Source organism: Sus scrofa, unplaced genomic scaffold, assembly GCF_000003025.6.
Source record: "Sus scrofa isolate TJ Tabasco breed Duroc unplaced genomic scaffold, Sscrofa11.1 Contig1815, whole genome shotgun sequence".
Classification (NCBI taxonomy): Eukaryota; Metazoa; Chordata; class Mammalia; order Artiodactyla; family Suidae; genus Sus; species Sus scrofa.
In genome coordinates, this window is record NW_018084954.1 from 10,597 (window position 1) to 32,139 (window position 21,543).

Consider the following 21,543-nt stretch of genomic DNA (forward strand, 5'->3'; position numbering starts at 1 on the left):
AGGAAACACCATACTGTTTTCCATTGGGCTATAACGACTTACATTCCCAGCGGCAGTGTAGGAGGGTTCCCATTTACCACCCCTCTCCAGCATTTTTTATGTGTAGCCTTTTTAATCATGGCATTTTGGCTAGTGTGAGATTTATATTGTAGTTTTGATTTGCATTGCTCTAATAATTGGTGACATTGAGCATCTTTCTATGTGCCTACTGCTCATCTGTATATCTTCTTTCGAGAAATGTCTGTGTTAAGTCTTCTGTCCATTTCTTGAGTGGGTTTTATTTTTGTAATTGAGTTGTATGAGCTGTTTATGTATTTTGGAAATTAAGCCCTCATTTACAGATATTTTCTCCAAGTCCTAGTTTCTCTTTTCATTATTATTATTATTATTGTTATTACTGTTATTGTTATTTTGTATTTTTAGCACTACACCCCTGGCATATGGAAATTCCCAGAGCTAGGAGTCAAAGTGGAGCTTTAGCTGCTGGCCTACATCACAGCATCGCCAGACCTGAGCCACTTCTGCTGCCTACACCACAGCTCAGGGCAAAGCCAGGTCCTTAATCCGCTGAGTGAGGCCAGGGATCAAACCCACATCCTAGTGAATACTAATCAGGTTTGTTACCACTGAGCCACAATGGGAGCTCCTGTCTTTACGTTTTGTTTATGGTTTCCATTGCTTATACTTTGCAAAAACATACACATTTGGTTAGGTCCCATTTGTTTACTTTTGCTTTTATTTTTTTGCCTTGGGAGACTGACCTAAGAAAACAGTAATACAATTGTTTTGCTTTTGTTCTCTTCTAGGAGTTTTATGGTGTTATGTCTTAAGTACTTAAGCCACTTTGATTTTATTTTTGTGTATAGTGTGAGGGTGTGTTCTCATTTCATTGATTTACATATGACTGCCCAGCTTCATCAACACCACTTTTTGAAGGGACTTTTTCCTATTTTATACTTTCATGTCCTTTGCCAATTAATTGACCAGAGGTTTGTAGGTTATTTTTAGGCTCTCTGTTCTGTTCTATTGATCCATTGATCCATGTGGCTGTTTTTGTGCCAATTCCACACTCTTTTGTTTACTATACCTTTGTGGTGTTATTTGAAGACTGAGAGGGTTATGCCCCCTGCTCTGTGCTTTTTATCAAAATTGGTTTGGAAATTCTGGTATTTTGTTGTTCCAAACAACTTGTAGAATTTTTAGTTCTATTTCTGTGAATTTCTGGTAATTTGATAGGTATTGCATTAAATTTGTAGATTGCTTTGGGTTGTATGACCATTTTAATAATATTGGTTCTTCCAATCCAAGAACATAGGATATAGTTCCGTTTCTTTGAATGGTCCTTGGTTTCCTTTAAGAATATTTCATGGTTCTCAGTGTACAGATCTTCCATTCCTTGGTGAGCTTTATTCCTATGTATTTTTTTCACGCAGTTTTAAAAGTGATTTTTAAACATGTTCTCTTACCGGAGTTCCCATCGTGGTGCAGTGGCTAATGAATCTGACTAGGAAGCATGAGGTTGTGGGTTTGATCCCTGCCCTTGCTCAGTGGGTTAAGGGTCCAGCATTGCCATGAGCTGGACATGGCTTGGTTCCCATGATGCTGTGGCTCTGGCATAGGCTGGTGGCTGTGGCTCCAATTGGATCCCTAGCCTGGGAACCTCCATCTGCCACAGGAGCAGCCCTAGCAAAGGCAAAGAGACAAAACTAAAGAAAGTCAATAAATAAAATAAATAAAAACAAAAATGTTCTCTTTCCAATATCTTATTGTTAATATAAAGAAATACAACAGATTTCTGTATATTAGTCTTGTATCCTGCTACTTTGTTTAATTCATACATAAGTTCTGCTGTTTTTTTTGTAGCATCATTAGGGTTTTCTAAATAGAGTGTCATGTGATCTGCATACAATGACAATTTTATGCCTTTCCTTCTAATGTTTTTTCTTTTCATATTGCCATGACTAGGAATTATAATACAATGTAGAATAAAAGTGGTGATGGTGGACCTCTTTTTCTTGTTCATGAATTCAACACGAAGACTTTCAGTTTTTCACTGTTGCATTTCATTTTGGCTGTGTGTTTGTTATAAGTGGCTTTTATTATGTTGGGATTTGTGCTCTCTATAGTTATTTTTGAGGTTTTTTTTTTTTCTTTTTTTTTTTTTTTTTTTTTTTTTACCATGTGTAGATGTTGAATTTTAACTTGTACTTTTTCTGTATCTCTGGCAATAATCACGTGTTTTTTGTCTTTTCTTTTGTTAATGTGGTGTATCACATTAATTGAGTTCTGTAAGTTGGATCATTTTGCAACTGTGGAATGAATCTAAATTGGTCATGGGGTATGATCCTTTTTATGTATTGTTGTATGTGGTTTGCATATATTTTGTTAGGGATTTTTGCGTGTATACTTAACCAATATTTTGACCTGTAATTTTATTTTTTGTGGTTTCTTTAATTTTACCACTGGGGTTATGGTGGCTTCATAGAATGACTTTGGGAATGTTCCCTCCTCTTCAGTATTTTGGAAAAGTTTGAGAAGGGTAGGTATAGGTTCTAATGTGCACATTTGCTAGAATTCCCCAGGGAAACCAGACAGTTGCATTGAATGTTTTTTTTTTTTTTTCTTTTTGCAGGGTGTTTTTAAAAATTACACTTTGTATTTCACTCTAGTTATTTACCAGTTCAAACTGTATGTTTCTTCTTGACTCAGTTTTCTAATTATTTTATATGGTACGTTAGCTTCTTTATTTTAGGTTTTTCTTGTTTCTTGCAGAAGGCCTCTATTGGTATGAATTCCCTCTTGAAACTGCCTTCATTGCATCCCCTAGATTTTGTAGGATTGTGTTTTCATTGTCTTTTGTCCGGAGGTATTTGCTGATTTCCTGTTTGATTTCATCATTGCCCCATTGGTTTTTTTAGTCACATGTTGTTTAGTCTCCATGTAATCATATTTTGCTACTTTTCCTTTCTATGATTGATTTCTAATTTCATACTGTCGTCATCAAAAAAGATGTTTGAAATTGCTTTTGTCCCCTTAAATTTATTGTTACTTATTTTGCACCCTAGGTCATTTATAGAGAATGTTCCATAAGAGCTTGAATAAGATGTACATTCAGGAATTTTGCATATAGTACCCTATAAATATCAATGGAGATCAGATGTTCTATTGTGTCATTTAGGATCTCTCTTGCGTTAGTATTTTTTTTTTCTGGTATATTTGTCCAATTCTATCCAAGGTTTGTTTTCAAGTTGCCTACTTTAACTATATTCCTGTTAGCTTCTCTCTTTATTTCTGTAAGTACTTGTTTAGTATATTTAGGTGCTCCAATATTGGGTGCATATATGCTAATGATTACAATTTTCTATTATATCAATCCCTTTAACATTGCATTATGTCCTTCTTTGCCTTCCTTTATGAACTTTGTTTTAATGTCTATTTTTTCGGATGTCAGTATTGCTACTGGCACTTTTCTTATTTCCATTTGCTTGAAATAACTTTTTCTGTCCTCTCACTTTCAACCTATGTGTGTCTCCCCCCTGACCCAAGTGAGTCTTTTGTAGGAAGCATATGGTAGGTTCTTGTTTTTTAATCCAATCTGCCATTCTGTGTCTTTTGATCAGAACAGCCAGTTCATTCAGTTTTTTTTTTTTTTTTTTTTTTTTTTTTTTTGTCTTTTGTCTTTTGTTGTTGTTGTTGCTATTTCTTGGGCCGCTCCCGCGGCATATGGAGGTTCCCAGGCTAGGGGTCGAATCGGAGCTGCAGCCACTGGCCTACGCCAGAGCCACAGCAATGCGGGATCCGAGCTGCGTCTGCAACCTACACCACAGCTCACGGCAACGCCGGATCGTTAACCCACTGAGCAAGGGCAGGGACCGAACCCGCAACGTCATGGTTCCTAGTCGGATTCGTTAACCACTGCACCACGACGGGAACTCCTCATTCAGTTTTAAAGTAATGGTGCCCAGTATTCTAAAATAGTCTATGTAGAGAAAATAATCCATTTTTACATTTTACTTAAATTTCAGTGACTTGATGTATTGAGTATAAAGGTTTACCTGGTATAGTTTTAAAAACTATTTTTAATGGGAGCATACCTTTGTAGACTCTGTAAAAGTAGTACTTTTGCTGTTAGAGGGTTTTTTTGTTTGTTTGTTTGTTTACTCCGCATGGGTACCCGCCATGTCTTTCCTCAGTGTGTGTTGCAGTTGTCCCCTGGATGGGGGCATGATCATTGATGTTTTGATCTGAGCCTGCTCTTGATGTTGGATGAGGTGTCCTTTTTGCTCTGTGGATGTCATAGCCCCATTAGGGGCAAAGTCATCTACTATAACTCCCCAGTGGTTGGAGGAGAAGCCCCCATCTAATTCTAAGCTGTGGTATGAGTCTGGTGGAACTGACGTGCTTCCATTGTGAAAGATGCCCTCAAGTATTCCTCCTGAAGGGTTTCTGCTGGGGATGTGCAATTCTGTAGTGCCACCCATCACCCAGCCAGTACATATGATGTATGTGTGCCAACATAGTCTTCTGCTGCTTGCACCAGCCCCAGCCCCACTCTGGGAACCCTAATAAATTGCTGAGATATCTGCACTACTTCTGGAAAGTATGTGCTCCCAAAGTGCACTGCCCTACCATGAGCACACTGACATTTGGCTCCTATGATGGGCCCGCATTCCATCTTGTACATTCCAGTAATGGGTTCCTGGACCACATTCCAGAACCTTCAGGCTGTCTTCACATAGGCAAGCTGAGCCCTTCTCCCCATATCTGTTCACTGAAGCCCAAGCTTCAACAACCAGCAGATGCAAGCACCAGTAGGTGCATATCCCAGGCTGAGAAGTGTGGTGACATGGCAGCTGTCAGTGCTTGTTGCTGTCTCTCCAGCCTTGCAGCAAGCCAGCACCTGCATACTCCTCTGGAGAAAAGCCCAGGCCACTCCCTCTCCCATTCTTTCTTGGTGGACATTCCACCTGGCAAACAGGATTCCCAGGATAAGGGCATCTGTCCTCTTTCATGGCTTCCTGTCAGTGGTGCAAAGCTCATCCCAAATATTATTAATCTCTTCCTTTCTTCCTGTTCAGTTACATGGGTTTCTTCCTCGCAGCTTTGGTTTCTCTGAGATCTTCTGCAAGATTTCAGTTGCTGTTCCATGAGAATTGTTCCACATGTAGATATGTTTTTGATATGTTTGTGATGGGAGGTGTGCTCCAAGTCCTATGCTTCTATCTTAATCTCTGCTAGATATCTGGTCACCTATTGCCTTGAAATTGCAGAGGAATCCGCATCTCGACATCCTAGTTCTTCCTTAACGTGTAACTGGATTTTTGTATCTCTTCACTGCCTTCGTTCTATTCTTTTCCCACACAGTGAAGCTCTGGTAATCACAAATCTTTTCCCCATTTTTATGAGTTTTTGTTTGTTTGTTTGTTTTTGAAGTGTAATTGACCTACAGTGCTATTTAAGTTTCTGTGTGATAACACAGTGATTCAATATTTCTACACCAATTCCTTGTTACAGACTATGAAATAGTCACATATTTAATGATTGTATTTCCCACACTGTACATTGTATACCTGTGGCTTAATTCTTTTTGCAACAGGAAGTTTGTATCCCTTAATTTACCTCCTCTATTTCTGTCATTGCCCCAAGTCCTTCCTTCTGGTCAGCACCTGTTTGTTTTCTTTATCTAGAACTCTCTTGCTATTTTGTTATACTTGTTGATTTGTTATTTTGATTTCACATTTAAGTGAAATCATAGAGCATCTGTCTTTCTCTGACTCATTTCACTTAACAAAATATCCTCAAGGCCCATATGTATTGTTGCCAATGGCAAATACTCAGTGTTCTTTATGGCTGAGTAGTGTCCATTAGGTATATATCTGTAACATCTTCTAATCTACTCATACATTAGTGGGCACTGAGGTTACTTCAATATCTTTGCTATTGTAACAGTGGAGAAAAGGAAAAACTACAACCCAAGTACACTCTACCAAGCAAGGCTCCTGTTCATATTGGACATAGTGATAAAAACCTTAAATTCAAGAAAACAGAAAACCTTCAGGACCACCAAACCAGCTTTAGCACAAATCCTCTAGGAACTTTTCTAGGAGAAAGAGAAAAGGGCTTAAGTAGAAACAGGAAAATTACAAAATGAAAAGGCTCATTTTTGAGGGCAAATCTACAATAAAGGGAGGAAATCATCCATACCCAAACCTAGTAGGGAAGTAAAAAACAAAGTAGTAAAGTCATTTATGACCCCAATAAGCACTGACAGGATACACAAAACACTTGAGAACAATTGTGCGTAAAATGTGATAAAAAAAAAAAAACAGTAATCATGAGGAAGGAGAATACAGATGCACTTTTTTAAAAAACGAATTTGAAGTTTAGAGATGAGCAATCATAGGTATAAAAGAATCATATATATAAAGCAGCAACCACAATGGTAAAAAATGAAAGTTCTCCTGTAATATCTGGAGCAAGACAAGGACATCCCTGTTCATCACTTCTATTAAACATAGTTTTGGGAGTCCTCGCCATACCATTCAGAGAAAAATAGAAAGTGATCCAAATTGGAAAAGATAGTAATATAATTGATATGCCTTCCATTGTGTACTGTCTTCCTCTGTGGGCTAGTTTCTGTCTTAAAGGCAAAATGGACATACTTTGTGCCAGATTTTATATCCACACACCATGATGTTCAGAGGGAGGAACACTACCATTTTGTGGTGTCTTTTCAAATAAAGGATATGTATTTCCCAGAAACTTCCAGAGAATTTCCTCTTTTGTGTTGTTGGCCTCAAATTCGCCACCTATTTTTCACTTAACAGACCTCTGTGATTCAGTGATGGTAAGTTTGGGGGTGAGTGGTGCAGAAAATTTGGTACCCTTAGAAAAGGGACACTAAATCAATGCGAGTCTGAAAACTAAAAAGATCCCTTGAGGTAGACAGTGAATATAGGATTTACCGTATCCCTATTATTTCAGAGCTTCTCCAAATACGTAATGTCTAGATTCCTTACTGCTTATAAAGTATCTTATGACCATAAAGGTCCTTGTTAAAGTAGATTATATCTATCCACATTTACCGTATTAGAAATGAAAATCTAGAAAATGATTTTTATTAATTAATTGAAAAATAAGTGTAAGCCTGGCGTGTATTTACTTGGATAATTATATTAAAACTTATTGCAGGAAATATTGAATGGGCAAATATTAAGCACATTATTAGTATTGGTGATGTGAAATCAATTACACCATGTTTGATATTCACAGAAGCAAGCATATGGGCCTTAATTTGACTATTTAGCAGTTACAGTTCACTATGTTTTTTCTATGAAATGTTGCTCCTATCTGTGCAGTCTTCTCCTTTCAGGGTATTCTCCAGGTTTGTTTCTCACCAAATACATGATTTATTATAGTTAATCTTCTTGCTTCGGGACTTTCAATCAATTGCAAGGTCAGGTTTCTGAAATGTATAGTGTTGTTACTCAGTTCCTGGAACTGTAGTGTCTGATGGCTTTGTGAAAGACTTGATTTCTTTGGGTGGCATTTAAAAGACTTAGTAACCTGACCAGGTTCCCCTCGTCTCCCTACATTCACCACGAGCTCTCATCAGTAGTTTCATCCGGTTTCTGACTCTGTCCATATGTCCACCTCCCTCATATATATTCCCAGTGCTATACTTATATGTTGATTTCAGTCATAACCATTCCTGTTTTCTTATAAAAAACATTTATTCCTATATTAAGGCACATTCTACTTCTGATTCTACTGAGTACCCCAGGCTATAAGAATCTCCATTTTCTGAACTCCTAAGCATGTGGGTCAAAAAGACAGAATAGATTCAAATTCTAGCTGATTTCCATAACCCTGATGAATTTGGGCAAGCTTCTCAATATTACAATGCATGAGATTTTTACTGAGGAAAATCAAGAATATTCATATCTAATAATTTGGTAGCTAATATATATATAAGGTATAGCTTATCAAGCACCAAGCAGAGACCAGGTTCTGAGTAAATTATCTTTTGGTTTCATATTTGCATATGTTAAGTATCAATAAATATTAGAAATATATATAAATTTTCACCGTTTTCTGCATCATTCATGCCTGATCAGAATTTCCAGCTTTTTGTTAGTGCTGTGCATATATGAATTATTTAAATTGGGGAGTTGCCATTTTGACTCAGTGGTAATGAATCTGACTCGTAACCATGAGGATATAGTTTCAATCCCTGGCCTCTCTCAGTGGGTTCAGGATCTGGCATTGCCATGAACTCTGGTGTAGGTCACAGATCCTATCTTGCTTTGGCTGTGGCATAGGCTGACGGCTGCAGCTCTGACTTGACTCCTAGCCTGCTTTTATCCCTATGCCACATGCGTGGCCCAAAAAATCAAAAACAAAGATTTATGTTGCAACAAGCTTGGATTGTGGTATTCTTAATAACAAGCAGTAAAAGTGAAGTAATAGCGGAAAGAAAACGTTTTATTAAAGTATATATTCAGGAAATGCTCCATCATATGTAATGGTCAATCATACAAAATACATGAAGATATCAAATCTACAGTGATGTCAATATAAGTAGCATCATCGTCAAGGACAGATTTATAAATCTCCAATATGCAGATCCTGGAATTCAGAGAACTTGAAAGAAAATTGACTTCGTCTAAAGAGGAAAGTGTTCTTGATTAAAGAATATATATTCTCTGTGATTTCATATTCAAACAATCTCTTGAATAACTTAAAATTGAGGATCAAATCAAAATAGTTTACTTCTGTCAGATGTTGTCGGTGAAGACGGGACCAATATTTGAGAATTTGGGACATGGGGCAGGTTGTAAGATTACACCTTGGGATTCCAGAAATTTGCCAAAAGCATAAAATGGAGGTGATCTTTTATGTAATGATTCCTCGCATTTGCTGAATTTGTTGAACATTGCAATGTATTATACTCTGAAATGTAGTTATGAAATATAGCTAATTACACTCTGACGCAATTGTAACCACAAGGATCGTTACTTAGATTACTGCTGATGAAACCTGGTAGCATAGATTTTGGAAAGTCATTTACATTTGGTTATTTGATTGACACGCCATCATGTTTTAGTAATTGAATGTTATGTATGAACCCATTTTCGACCTTGTCAGTACTCTTGATTGTGAAAAAAAGTTTAATCAGATTGAAATAAGTTACCCAAATGATGTAGTATTTCTTTCATATGAAATCTTCAAAAAATTTTTTGTAACATTTATTACTTCCTTATTTCTTAGGCTATAAATAAAAGGGTTTAATAAAGGAATCACGAGAGTATAAAAAATAGCAACAGGTATATCTTTGTCTCCTTCATTACCTGAATTTGGCTGGACATACATGAAGATAAGAGAACCATAGAATATGGAGACAGAGAGAAAGTGTGATGCACAAGTAGATAAGGCTTTGCCCCTGCCCTTGTTGTATTTCATTGTGAAAATTGTGAAAAGGATGAAAAGGTAAGAGATTACTACCAAGGTAATAGTGACGATTAAAACTAACCCAGCAAAGATAAATACCAACAATTCATTGATATAAGGGTCAACACAGGAGAGTCTGAATAATGGAAGAATATCACAAAAGAAGTGATTAATTTGATTAAACTTACAGAAAGTTAACCTAAAGAGAAATCCTGTATGAATCATGGGATGCACAAGTGCAACTATGTAGGCACCTGTGGTCATTTGAAGGCAGAGATTCTTTGACATCCTGGTGTGGTACTGCAGTGGGTTGCAGATGGCCACATAGCGATCATAGGCCATTGCTGCCAGGAGGAAGCTGTCTGCAGTTTCTGCAAAGCAGAGAAAATAAAACTGTGCCATGCATTCATAGAGGGAAATGATTCTGTCCTTGGAAAAGAAGTTCTGTAGCATCTTGGGGGTGATGGCACTGGAACAACAGGAATCCATCAGAGCAAGGTTACCCAGAAAGATGTACATTGGGGTGTCAAGACGAGGCTCAGTAAATATCAGTGCCACCAGACCAAGGTTTCCCACCATGGTGATCAGGTAGATGGTAAGAAACACCAGAAACAGAATGGTCCTCAGGTCTGGGTGATTACTAAATCCTATGAGGATAAATTCATTTGTCCAGGAGTGGTTATCCTCAATCATATCCACCCTCTATGTTGAATTGACACTTGTTGAGAAGACAGTTTTGAAATTGGTGTGTGTATAATTTTCCTTTCAAATTTTTCTTTTTATGAGGAGTGGAATTCTTCATTCAGCTTCTTCATTAACTCCGGATACAGGAACACATACCTGTAGGGGAAGTTCATTTCTGTGTAATGTAAGCTTTTAAGATCTTGACTCAGAAAAACAGGATTCCCATAAAATATGTTGGGAATTCTAGGGCTGATGCTTAAAGTGGAAAAACTTGTTCTTGTGAATTTTAGAGAATATTATACATATTTATGTTACCCATATTTGGTTCAGAATTCTCAAATAATGTGTTAGATGTTTTTCATTAGAGTACGTTAAAGAGCAAATCACTTTTCATGTGTGCTAATGTTTGTATAATATATATACATATGTATAAGTATACATTTTTAATTGAGAAAAATTAATTTATATATATATTCTCAAGAGAGTGAATGTTTTAATAGCATAAATAGATATGTTAATTTTATGTCTCAGGAATTGCATGAAAATCACTAAAAATAAAGTAATAACTGTGCATCCTTAAGGAACATTACTGTGAAATACTTAGAAAATAAATACACTTTAGACATAACTTCTTTGATTTATTTTCTCAGCGTTGTGTTAAATCCATTATTCTTTTTGAATGATCTCCGATATCGAAGAATTTCCTTCTTTATATAAAGCATAGGTTTTTGTATAATGATACTTAACAATGTTTCTTGGTGTCCAGAATGCACCAATATCCATTTTTTAGTATCAAGAGGATCGTGTATATGCTTCACTGTCTATAATCAATTCTGTATCCTCTTACATTGCTTTTTTTTATATGTGCATGCCCATTTTCTTTTTTATATTACTAGTATTTTGAAGTTTTCTCTGACCTATGCTTCTAATAACAGATGTACAATGCTATAAGGAGTAAAGCCTGGTTAACTCCATACCTACCTCTTGTCCAGTGACCTGAGATGAGTGGATTTGCTTCCTTTATTCCACCAGTGATCTGTAATGGACTATTTGTCATCTACAAATTGACAATTATGAAAAAGAGTTTACAGAGGAAATTATACAAAATTGTTTAAAAAATCTGTACATCTTGCATCACAGGAATTACCTTACTTAATATTATATACCATTTCCTAAAGAAATTATGTAAGATTTCCTGAAGTATGTAACAGCACATAAAAGGATAATAAATGTAATCCATGCTTTTATACTTTAGTTTTCTAACACTTTGAAATAGAAGACATCTTTTAAGTATTAATATTATTTGTGAGAATAAATTTTGTTTCCTTTTCAAAGTCTACATTCTTAGTACTAATTAGTAATCTATGAAATATTTGATTGTCTAATGACATAAATTCTTTGGTCAAAATGGTTTATATCAATTACAAATTACAAGCTGGGACAAGGTTTATTTTTTGTTTTAAAATATTAAACACAGGACACATTCTTATTTAGCTAAGATAAAAATAACTTTCTATATGCGTGCCCAAATTATCTAACAGAATTATATTCTGTCCTTACCTCTGTGATTTGACGTTCAAACTTTGAATCAGAGGTTGGCATGAGTTGCAATAATTTTTTTTCATCCTTGATTCCCATAGTCTTGTGTTTTTGAGTAGCCAGAATGATACATAAATTGTTGAAATCTAACAAGGAAAATGCTTAATAATTCAGAAAAATAAATACTAATTGATGTTAATATTAACAGCAAAGGTAAACTAGAATATTCCTCTTACCTAGATTTCACGGAGAGGTGTTTTGTAACATCGACTTTTCATTATGGTGTTAAGTCAATGAGAATTTCAGAATATAAGCCTTGGTCTCTAAGCATTTAGGATTAAAAGACTATATCTGGGAGACTAGTAACAGGTCAGTGCCAATAAATATGTTCCTTACAATGCAAACTTAAATTTTCCATCAAATGCTAAAGGGATTTCCTCATAATGACTTCACTGTATTTCTATGGGGAGATTTGGTAACTATGCCATACACAACCTGATGTTAATTAAAGATGACCTATGGGGAGCTCCTGTTGTAGCTCAGGGGGTTAAAAATTGACATGGTGTCTGTGATGATGTGGGTTCAATCCCTGGCCTTGCTCATTGGGTTAAGTATCTGGCATTGCCTCAGGCTGCAGTGTAAGTGACAGAAGCAGGTGAGATCCAGTGTTTCTGTGGCTATGGCATAGGCTGATAGCCACAGCTCTGATATGACCCCTATGCAGGGAACTTCCATATGCTGCACATGTGGCCATACAAGGAAAAAAATAATGGTGAACTGTGAAAAAATGAGATTAAGTAAAAGATCCTCATTAACATTGCCGAGTCATCTTGCTGATTCTGATGAAACTGACCTCAATTTTACAATACTTTTCATTGTTTGTGTAAAATGTAAAGGGTGAAGAAGAGTCAGGTGGGTATTACCTGCTAGTGGAGGAATATGCTTATCAGATTAATATATCTCATGAACGATATTTGAATTTGGAAAGGATACTAAAAGAAATAGAGGTTTCCAGGATGGTGGTATCCAGATGGTGAAGGGGTAAGACATGTGCCTTCACCTTCTCCCACAAACACATCAAAAATGTCTCCATGTAATACAATTCACAGACCACATTTATCTACTGAATGCAGGCAGAAGACCTTAAACCTCAACAAATGGTGAGGAATGTGCCACATAACTGGGTAGAGAAAAGGAAAAAAGAGAGAGAGAGGAGGCGAGAAAGAGAAAAAGGAATCAGGAAAGGAATAACACCCCTGAGAGGGAGCTGATAAAGAGGAAAGGAACCCACACCCTGGAAAGCCTCCTTTTGAGCCACACTGAGGGGCCTCAAAGCCTCAGAAAAAGCACAACAGCTGGACTGAGGAGGGCAAAGCAGAGCAAGAGCCACATAGACCACTGGTACCACCTTCCAGGACACCACAGCCTGTGACACTCAGCAGGGACTGGGTGCTGAAACACAAGCTCTCGAGGTCTGTTCTGGAGGGAGGACTAGGGTTGGCTGCATGGAGTCAGACTGAGGAGCTAGGAATCCATGCACCAAGGGCTGGGGTGTGGAGCACCTCAGCTGAAGAAACCCAGAAGGAGGTCTTGGCCCACAGGAGCAGCAAGGCCTCATTGTTGGGGAGGTCAAGAGGTGGAGCAGCAGACCACCATAGAAACATCTTGATGCATGCATGGACTCTTGAAAGTTGTACCATTGAGCAGTGGGGCCCCTCTTGTGTGGGCTAGGGGTGACAGTGCTTCTTTCATGGGCTAAGCGTGATGGGGCACTTGAGTGGTTGACAGGTGATGGAGGCCAACTCCACAGGTGGTAATGGCCCACAACCACTTGGCATCATCAATAGGCAACACCAACCTCCCCAGTCTCCTCATTGGCCAGCACAGTGGATGGCATTGCAACTGAGTCCCACCCAGTGTTGCTCCAAGGCCCCTGGAAATGAACATGCCCTGATGCTCTACTGCCAAATGTTCCAGGGGCCAGCATCTTCCCTGTCACATCCCAGGGCCCTGCAACTAGGAGAAAGCTGCACCACCTTCCTGTAGGTCCTTGCAACTGACAGGGGCCCACCAACCAGGCACTGGCTACCAGACCTTCCCATTGCCTCCATCTCCTTGGAGGGATGCACAGCACCCTAAAAATAAAGAGTAAGAAGTCACGGAATCCTCATGGGCCCGAGTACATATAAATAGCCTTCAAGAATACAGTGGTGGTTTTCCCTAAACTCACAGGATAAGAAAAATACAAGCAAAATGTGGACACTCAGGAACCATTCCCAGTTAAAAGACAGAAGAATTCACCTGAAGGAGAAAACATGAAATAGTCCTCTGCGGCCTTGCAGACATGAAGTTCAAAAAGGAGACAGTGAAAATACTGAAGGAAATAAGAACAAATATGAAGGGATTAAAAGCAGATGGAAACAGTAATGCAGATGACTTTGAAAAGGAACTGGAAAATATGAGGAGCCTAGAAAAATTAGATTCTTCATTTTCAGAGATGCAAGCTGATGTAAAGGCACTGAAGAGCAGAAGGATTAATGCAGAGACACAAATTAGTGACTTGGAAGATAGAACAATGAAAATCACCCAGTCAGGACAGTGGGCAGAAAACCAAACGAAAAAACATGAAAGGAAGATAACAGACTTATGGGATAATATAAAGTGGCCCAATTTAGCATATTACAAGTCCAGAAGGAGAGAAAAAGAAAAGAGGATTGCAAATATATTTGAGGAAACTGTGGCTCAAAACATTCCAAGTCAAAAGCAAACTAATATCAAAATACAGGAAGCACAGTGTTCCTCAACCACGTTGAACCCAAACAGGCCACCCGAAAACAAAATAAAAATGGCAAAAGTTGATTGTTTTTAATTGTAATGTCAGAAGGAATAAAGCAGAGTTAATGATGAGAACCCCCAAAGGTTTTCAGTTGATTTTCTACAGAAACACTGTGGGCCAGAAGAGAGTGGCATGGTACCTTCAGCTGTCTAAAAGGAAAAATTTACAGCCTAGAATACTCTATCCAGCAAGATTATCATTTAAAATAGAAGGAAAAAAATAAGAATTTCTTCAGCAGACAAAAACGAAAAGAATACTGCAATACTAAACCCATTCTAAAAGAAATAGTGAAAGAGCTCCTCTACATAAAAAAAAGAGAAGTAAGAAATTGGATGGAGGACATCAAAATTGGAAAGCAGTCACTTAAATAATCCAGTATTCAGCTCTAAAAGTAAAAAAAACAAACAAACAAAAAACAACTATTGTTAAAGAGACATAAACAGAAGGAACAGCAAGAAGAATGTACATGAACACATTTTTAAAAAGGAACATCAAAATCAGAAACGGGGGGAAGAGAGTAAGAAAATCTAGACTCTTTATTTTTAGAATGTATGTGTTTGAGCCTATATGAGTATTAGGCTAAAGAAAGCAGATAAAGCAAGGGATTATCAAAACTGAAATGCAGAGAAACCACAAATCAAAACCAAAGAATACATTCACAAAAAAAGAAAAACAAGAGTGCACAAGCATTGAAAAAAAGGAAATCATCCGAAGAAAACAAAAAAGAACAGAAAAAGAGAAAATATAGAAAGAACTGGAAATCAGGTTTAAAGGGCAATAAATACATGTTTCTCAATAATTACCTTAAATTTCAATGCAACGTGTGCTCCAATCAGAAGGCAAACAGTGACAGACTGGATACAAAATAAGAGCCTACAATATGCTTCCTACAAGGGACCCACCTTAGGGTAAAGGTCACATATGTATTGAAAGTTAGGGGATGTAAAAAGACATTTCACTTGAATGGAAGTTACAGGAAAGGGGGACTTTGAAAACTTATATCAGAAAAAGTAGATTTTTAAAATGAAGGCTGAAAAGAAAGACAAAAAAAGGACACTATTTAATGATAAAAGGATCATTTCAGGAAGAGGATATTAGACTCATCAATATATGTCCCTAATATAGGCACACCCAATTATATCCATTCAATATGAACATACAAAAAAGGAGAAATTTATGGGAATACAGTAATAGTAGGAGACTTTAACACCCCACTCACAACAATGCATGGATACTCTAGACAGAATATCAATTAGGCAACAACAATCCTAAATGATCCAATAGAAAAATTAGACTTAACTGATCTTTTTAGGATGTTACATCCAAAAATCAGACTATACATTCATTTCAAGTGCACATGGAACATTCTCAAGGATTACCACACACTTGGCACAAAACTGACCTCAACAAATATGAGTATAGAAATTATATCAGTTATCGCCTCTGACTAAAATGGCATAGAACTAGAAATCAACAACCAGAAAAGAAATGAAAAAAAAAAAAAAGATGACTACATGGAGACTAAACAAGCTGTTACTACATATCCAATGGGTCAATGAGTAAATCAAAAGGAAGAATTAAAAAGAAATACCTTGAGAGGGATGACAATGAAAACATAACCACACAAAATTTTGGGGATGCTGCAAAAGCAGTTCTGAGAGGGAAGTGCATAGCAATACATGCCTTCCTCAGAAAAGGAGAAAAACCTCAAATCAACAATTTACCCTACCACCTGAAAGAAGTAATCAAAGAAGAAACAACAAAAGCTAAAGCCAGCAATGGAAAGGAGATCAAAAATTTCAGAGAGGAAATCAATAAAATTGACATTCAAAAAAATAGAAAAAATCATTAATCCAATAACTGATTTTTTTGAAAGAGGAAACAAAATTGGCAATCCTCTGGACTGACTCAACTAGAAGGGGGGAGAAAGAACTCAGATAAATGACATAAGAAATGAAGAAGGAGAAATATCAATGGATACTGGAGAAATATTTAAAAAAATGCCTAGGAGAATACTATGAACAATTATATGCCAACAACTTTGACCACCTGGAGAAATGGACAAGTTTTCAGAGATATACCAGAACTGAATCAAGAAAAAATAGATTGAATTATCAGTCCATTCAGTACAAATGAAATTAAATATGTAATAAAAACACTCCATACAAACAGAATTCCAAGACCAGATAGCCTCACAGGAGAATTTTACCAAACATAGAAAAAGAACAGATATACCCATTTTTTTAAAGTTTTCCAAAAACTTGAAGAAGCAAAAGGAACACTTCCAAAATCATATTATGAAGTCAAAATCAAGCAGATGTCAGAACCAGACGAAGATTACCAAAAAAGAAAATTATAGGCCCATACATAACATAGGCAAATCAAACAAGACCCGTACCACTTTAACCAGAGAGATTTCAAAAACCATATGATCATCTCAATAGATGGAGAAAAAATGTTTGACAAAATCCAATATCCAATCATGATAAAATTTCTTGCCATAGTTAGTATAGTGAGAAAATAACATAATAAAAGTAATTTATGACAAGCCCACAGACAATATAACACTCAATGGAGGAAAGCTGAAAGGCTTGCAGCTAAAATGTGGAACAAGGAAAGGATGCCCAGTGTCACAACTTTTATTATTTCACATAGTATTAGAAATCCTAACCACAGCAATCAGAAAAAATAAATAAAAGGTATCCAAGTTGGAAGAGAGGAGGTAAAATTGTCACTCTATGCAGACATGATGCTATATATCTAGAAAAGCTTAAGGACTCTGATGAAAACTGTTCAAACTGATCAAAGAATCCATCCAAGTATCAGACTCCAAGATTAACATTCAGAAGTTGCAGTATGGAGATTCCTCAGAAAACTAAACATGGAACTACCATTTGATCCAGCAATCCCACTCCTGGGCCTCTATCCAGAGAAAACCACGACTCGCAAAGACACATGTACTCCAGTGTTCATTGCTGCACTATTTACAATAGCCAAGACATGGAAACAACCTAAATGTCCAACAACAGAGGAGTGGATCAAGAAGATGGGGTACATATACACAATGGAATATTACTCAGCCATTAAAAAGAATGAAATACCAGCATTTTTTGCAACATGGATGGACCTAGAAACTATCATGCTAACTGAAGTCAGCCATACAATGAGACACCAACATCCAATGCTTTCACCGACATGTGCAATCTGAAATAAGGACAGATGGAACTTCTTTGCAGAACAGATGCTGACTCACAGACATTGAAAAAGTTATGGTCTCCAGAGGAGACTGTTTGGGGGGTTGGGGGATGTGCATGGGCTGTGGGATGGAAATCCTGTGAAATCAGATTGTTATGATTATAATACAACTACAGATGTGATAAATTCTTTTGAGTAAAAAAAAATAACATTCAGAAATTGGTTGTATTTAGGTATGTTGACAAATGTTAGAGAAGAAATACAGAAGTACAAAACCTTTTAACATTGCACCCTGAAAAAAATACCTAGGAATAAACCTGTCCAAGGACTCATATTCTTAGAAACTATAAAACTTTAATCAAGTGATTAAAGAGGAGTCAAAGAAATGGAAAGATATCCCATGCTCCTGGATCAGAAGAATTAATGTCATTAAAATGGGCATACTACACAAAGCAATCTACCAATTCAATGCAATCCTTTTCTAGTAACCTATGCCATTTCTCACAGAACTGGAACAAACCATCCAATACTTTATATGGAATGATAAAAGACACAGAATTGCCAAACCAATACTGAGCAAACAAACACCGAGTGGGAGGAATAACTCTGCCAGACTTTAGACAACATTACAAAGCTACCGCAATCAAGACAGTGTGGTACTGGTACAACAATTGACATATGGACCAATGGAATAGAAGAGAGAACCCAGAAAGAAACCCAGATGCCTATGGTCAATTAATCTTTGACAAAAGAGGCAAGAATATAATGTGGGAGAAAGTCTTTTCAGCAAGTGGTGCTGGCAACACTGGACAGCTGCATGTACCATTAATGAAACTGGAGCACACTATCAGGACATGCACAAAAATAAACTCAAAATGGATAAAGACTTGAATGGAAGTCAAGATGCCTTAAAACACCTAGAAGGCAACATAGGTAAAGCACTCTCTGAACTCAACCATACAAGTATTTTCTCATGTCAGTCTCCCAAAGCAATAGAAATGAAAAGAAAACTAATCCAATGGTACTGAATTAAACTTAAAGGCTTTTGCACAGCAAAGGAAACAATAAAAAAATTTAAAAAAAAACCTACTGAAGGGTAGAAAATAGTTTCATATGATGCAACGGACAGGGCTTAATCTCGAAAATATACAAACAATTCATACAATACAATGGCAAATAAATAAATAAATGAATAACTAAATTTAAAATTGGCAGAGGGCCTGAATAGACATTCTTCAAAAGTAGACAACAGCTGAGCAACAGGCACAAGAAAAAAGTTCAACATCACTAATTATTAGAGAAATGCAAATCAAAACTACAGTGAGGGACCTCATCACAACTGTCAGAATGGCCATCATTAACAAGTCTACAAATAATGAATGTGAGAGAGGGTGTGGATAAGAGGCAACCCCCCTAAACTGTTGTTGGGAAAGAAAATTGTTATACCCACTATGGGCAATAGTATGTGGGTATCTCAGAAATGTAAATATAGAACTACCATGTGATCTAGCATTCCACTCCTGGGCATATATCCAGACAAAATTTTCGTTGAAAAAGATATGTGAATCCCTATGTTCATTGCAGCACTATTCACAGTAGCCCAGATATGGAACCAACCTAGATGTCCAACAACAGATGAATGGTAAGAAGACGTAGTACATATACACACTGGAATACTACACAGCCATGATAAGAACAAAATAATGCCATTTGTGGTTACATGGATGGGACTAGAGATTCTCATACTAAGGGAAGCAAGTCTGAAAGAGAAAGACAAATACCATGTTATATCACTTGTATCTGGAATGTAATATACGGCACAACATGAACCCATATACAGAAAGGAAGCAAACTCATGGACATGGAGAAAAGACTTGTGGTTGCCAATGCGTAGGAGGAGGGAGAGGGATGGACTGGGAGTTTGGGGTGGTTGGTGCAAACGTTTGCATTTTGAGTCAATAAGCAATGAGATCCACCTGTATAGCACAGAGAACTATATCTAACTACTCCCAATGGAACATGATGGAGGACAATGTGAAAAAATGTATATATGTGTATAACTGAGTCACTTTGCTTCACAGCAGAAATTGACAGAATATTGTAAATCAATTATAATTTAAAAATTAAAATTTATAAAATATTCAGCCAGGATATCAACTTCCTCACTGTGAGTTGAATTTGGCCCCATGTCTTACAAAACCGTATTTGGAAACCTGGTATTATCATTTAGCCCCACATATGAATTATTGAGACCCTTCTTACTTTTAAGTCAATACCAGGTGCCTTTGTTCTTATCATCCTGATTTCCCGCATTTATTATAGTAATTACCCCCCAACATGGTTTATTCTTTTCTCAGGACCTCTGTATTCAGTTGCTCCCTCCCACAATGATGATTTGCTTAAGAGAGAAGACATGTTTCTGATACATTCATTCCTGTATTTCCAGCACTTGAATAATATGAAGCACTTTGTAGTGATCAACAAACACTTGTCCAATGAATGAAAAAAGATTATACTCTCTTGCTCAAGTGTTTGACATGATCCAAGATTTGTTTTCAAACAAACTGTTTTTCCTTATTTTGTCATTCCAGATGCTGCACAGTCTGTATCTTACCTCTCCTGCTGCTTTCTGCCTCTCCCTTCAGGGCACATGGCCATATGCATCCCTTCACTGCTCCTTTGAGGACCTACTTCATCAATTTGTTCATATTTCTTCATCTCCCTGTCCTTCAGTGAGTCCTGCTTATCTTTGATCTCCATTCAGATCTTACTGAGGACTTTCCTAGGTCCTTTAAATGAAGTCAATTTTCCTTTTCCTGATCTCCATGATAATTACCTGCTTTTATAATGCTTTTACCAGTCTATCAAATGTCAATTGTGTATGTCTTGATTGTAGAAGTCTTAGCTTAATACCCTTAAGTCAGCAATCATGTTATACATCTTTTGGGCTTCTGAAAACAAACTGAGCTCGATTCTTTCTACAGGCTGCATTGATTTTCAAAATATTTCCATTCTGTGGAACCTTAATCAAGTGTTTACAATATACAGGGTGTTGTGAGAGACAATGTATATAATGCAGACAGGATAAGGAGATCTTAGGTTTTAGAAATGTCTCCTGACATGAAGCTCTTGATCTAGTATGGAGAAAGTCACTTGTATTGCTAGCTCACAGGCAATTCAGGCTCTGATGTAAAAAAAAGGTATACATATATTGTATGAGAATATGGCAAAGGAAGTCAATAAAGATGTGGAGGAAAAAAAGGAAGGTTTTCTCCTTGAAAGTATTATTTCAGGTGAACCTTTTAGGATTAGGAGGATTATAATATGTGAAGCACATGAGGAAAAGAAGGGACAGAGTGCAAGCTTGTGATAAAATCCTGGAATCTTGAAATAGTGAGACCGAATTAAAAAGTGGGTAGCAAATTAGGTTAAGTGAAGTTTACTCATATATGATGTAAGAAAAACTTGGAGGTAATACAGAGCGATTGTCAAACTGCTTGTAAATTGTGCTATTTGATTCCTTTCCTGCCAACTCACTGGACCTTCTCTCATTAAGATCATAAGTAATGATAAATGCCAACACCCAAGTTCATCTAATCATCTTAAAACCTCCAGCTGGAGGGTTTTGTGTGATTGAAAATCTTCACCTCTGGTTCTGGGGTAACAGTCACTGCTTCTGTCTTTCTGAACTGTTCCTCCTCAGACTCTTCTGCTGCGTTGTGTTTCTCTCTTTGCCTTAAAATCCTTGTGTTCCCCTAGGTTCTGTGCTTGACCACCCTCCCCTTTCACTCTAGAGTTTCACCCAGATTATCCTATCTACTTAGATATTTCAACTATAT

At 37.0% G+C, this 21,543-nt stretch overlaps 1 protein-coding gene across 1 annotated transcript; it reads right to left on the reverse strand.

Moving 5' to 3' along the window:
- Positions 1-9,189: 9,189 nt before the first annotated feature.
- LOC110258295 (olfactory receptor 5K1-like) lies at positions 9,190-10,143 on the reverse strand. The gene has a single exon (XM_021081461.1). It carries the CDS (start codon positions 10,141-10,143, stop codon positions 9,190-9,192), a length of 954 nt encoding a protein of 317 aa, XP_020937120.1.
- Positions 10,144-21,543: the final 11,400 nt, after the last annotated feature.

Bases quoted from the DNA above. Each gene is read 5' to 3' on its own strand.
- LOC110258295 (XM_021081461.1), bottom strand. From the start codon at position 10,143: ATGATTGAGGATAACCACTCCTGGACAAATGAATTTATCCTCATAGGA.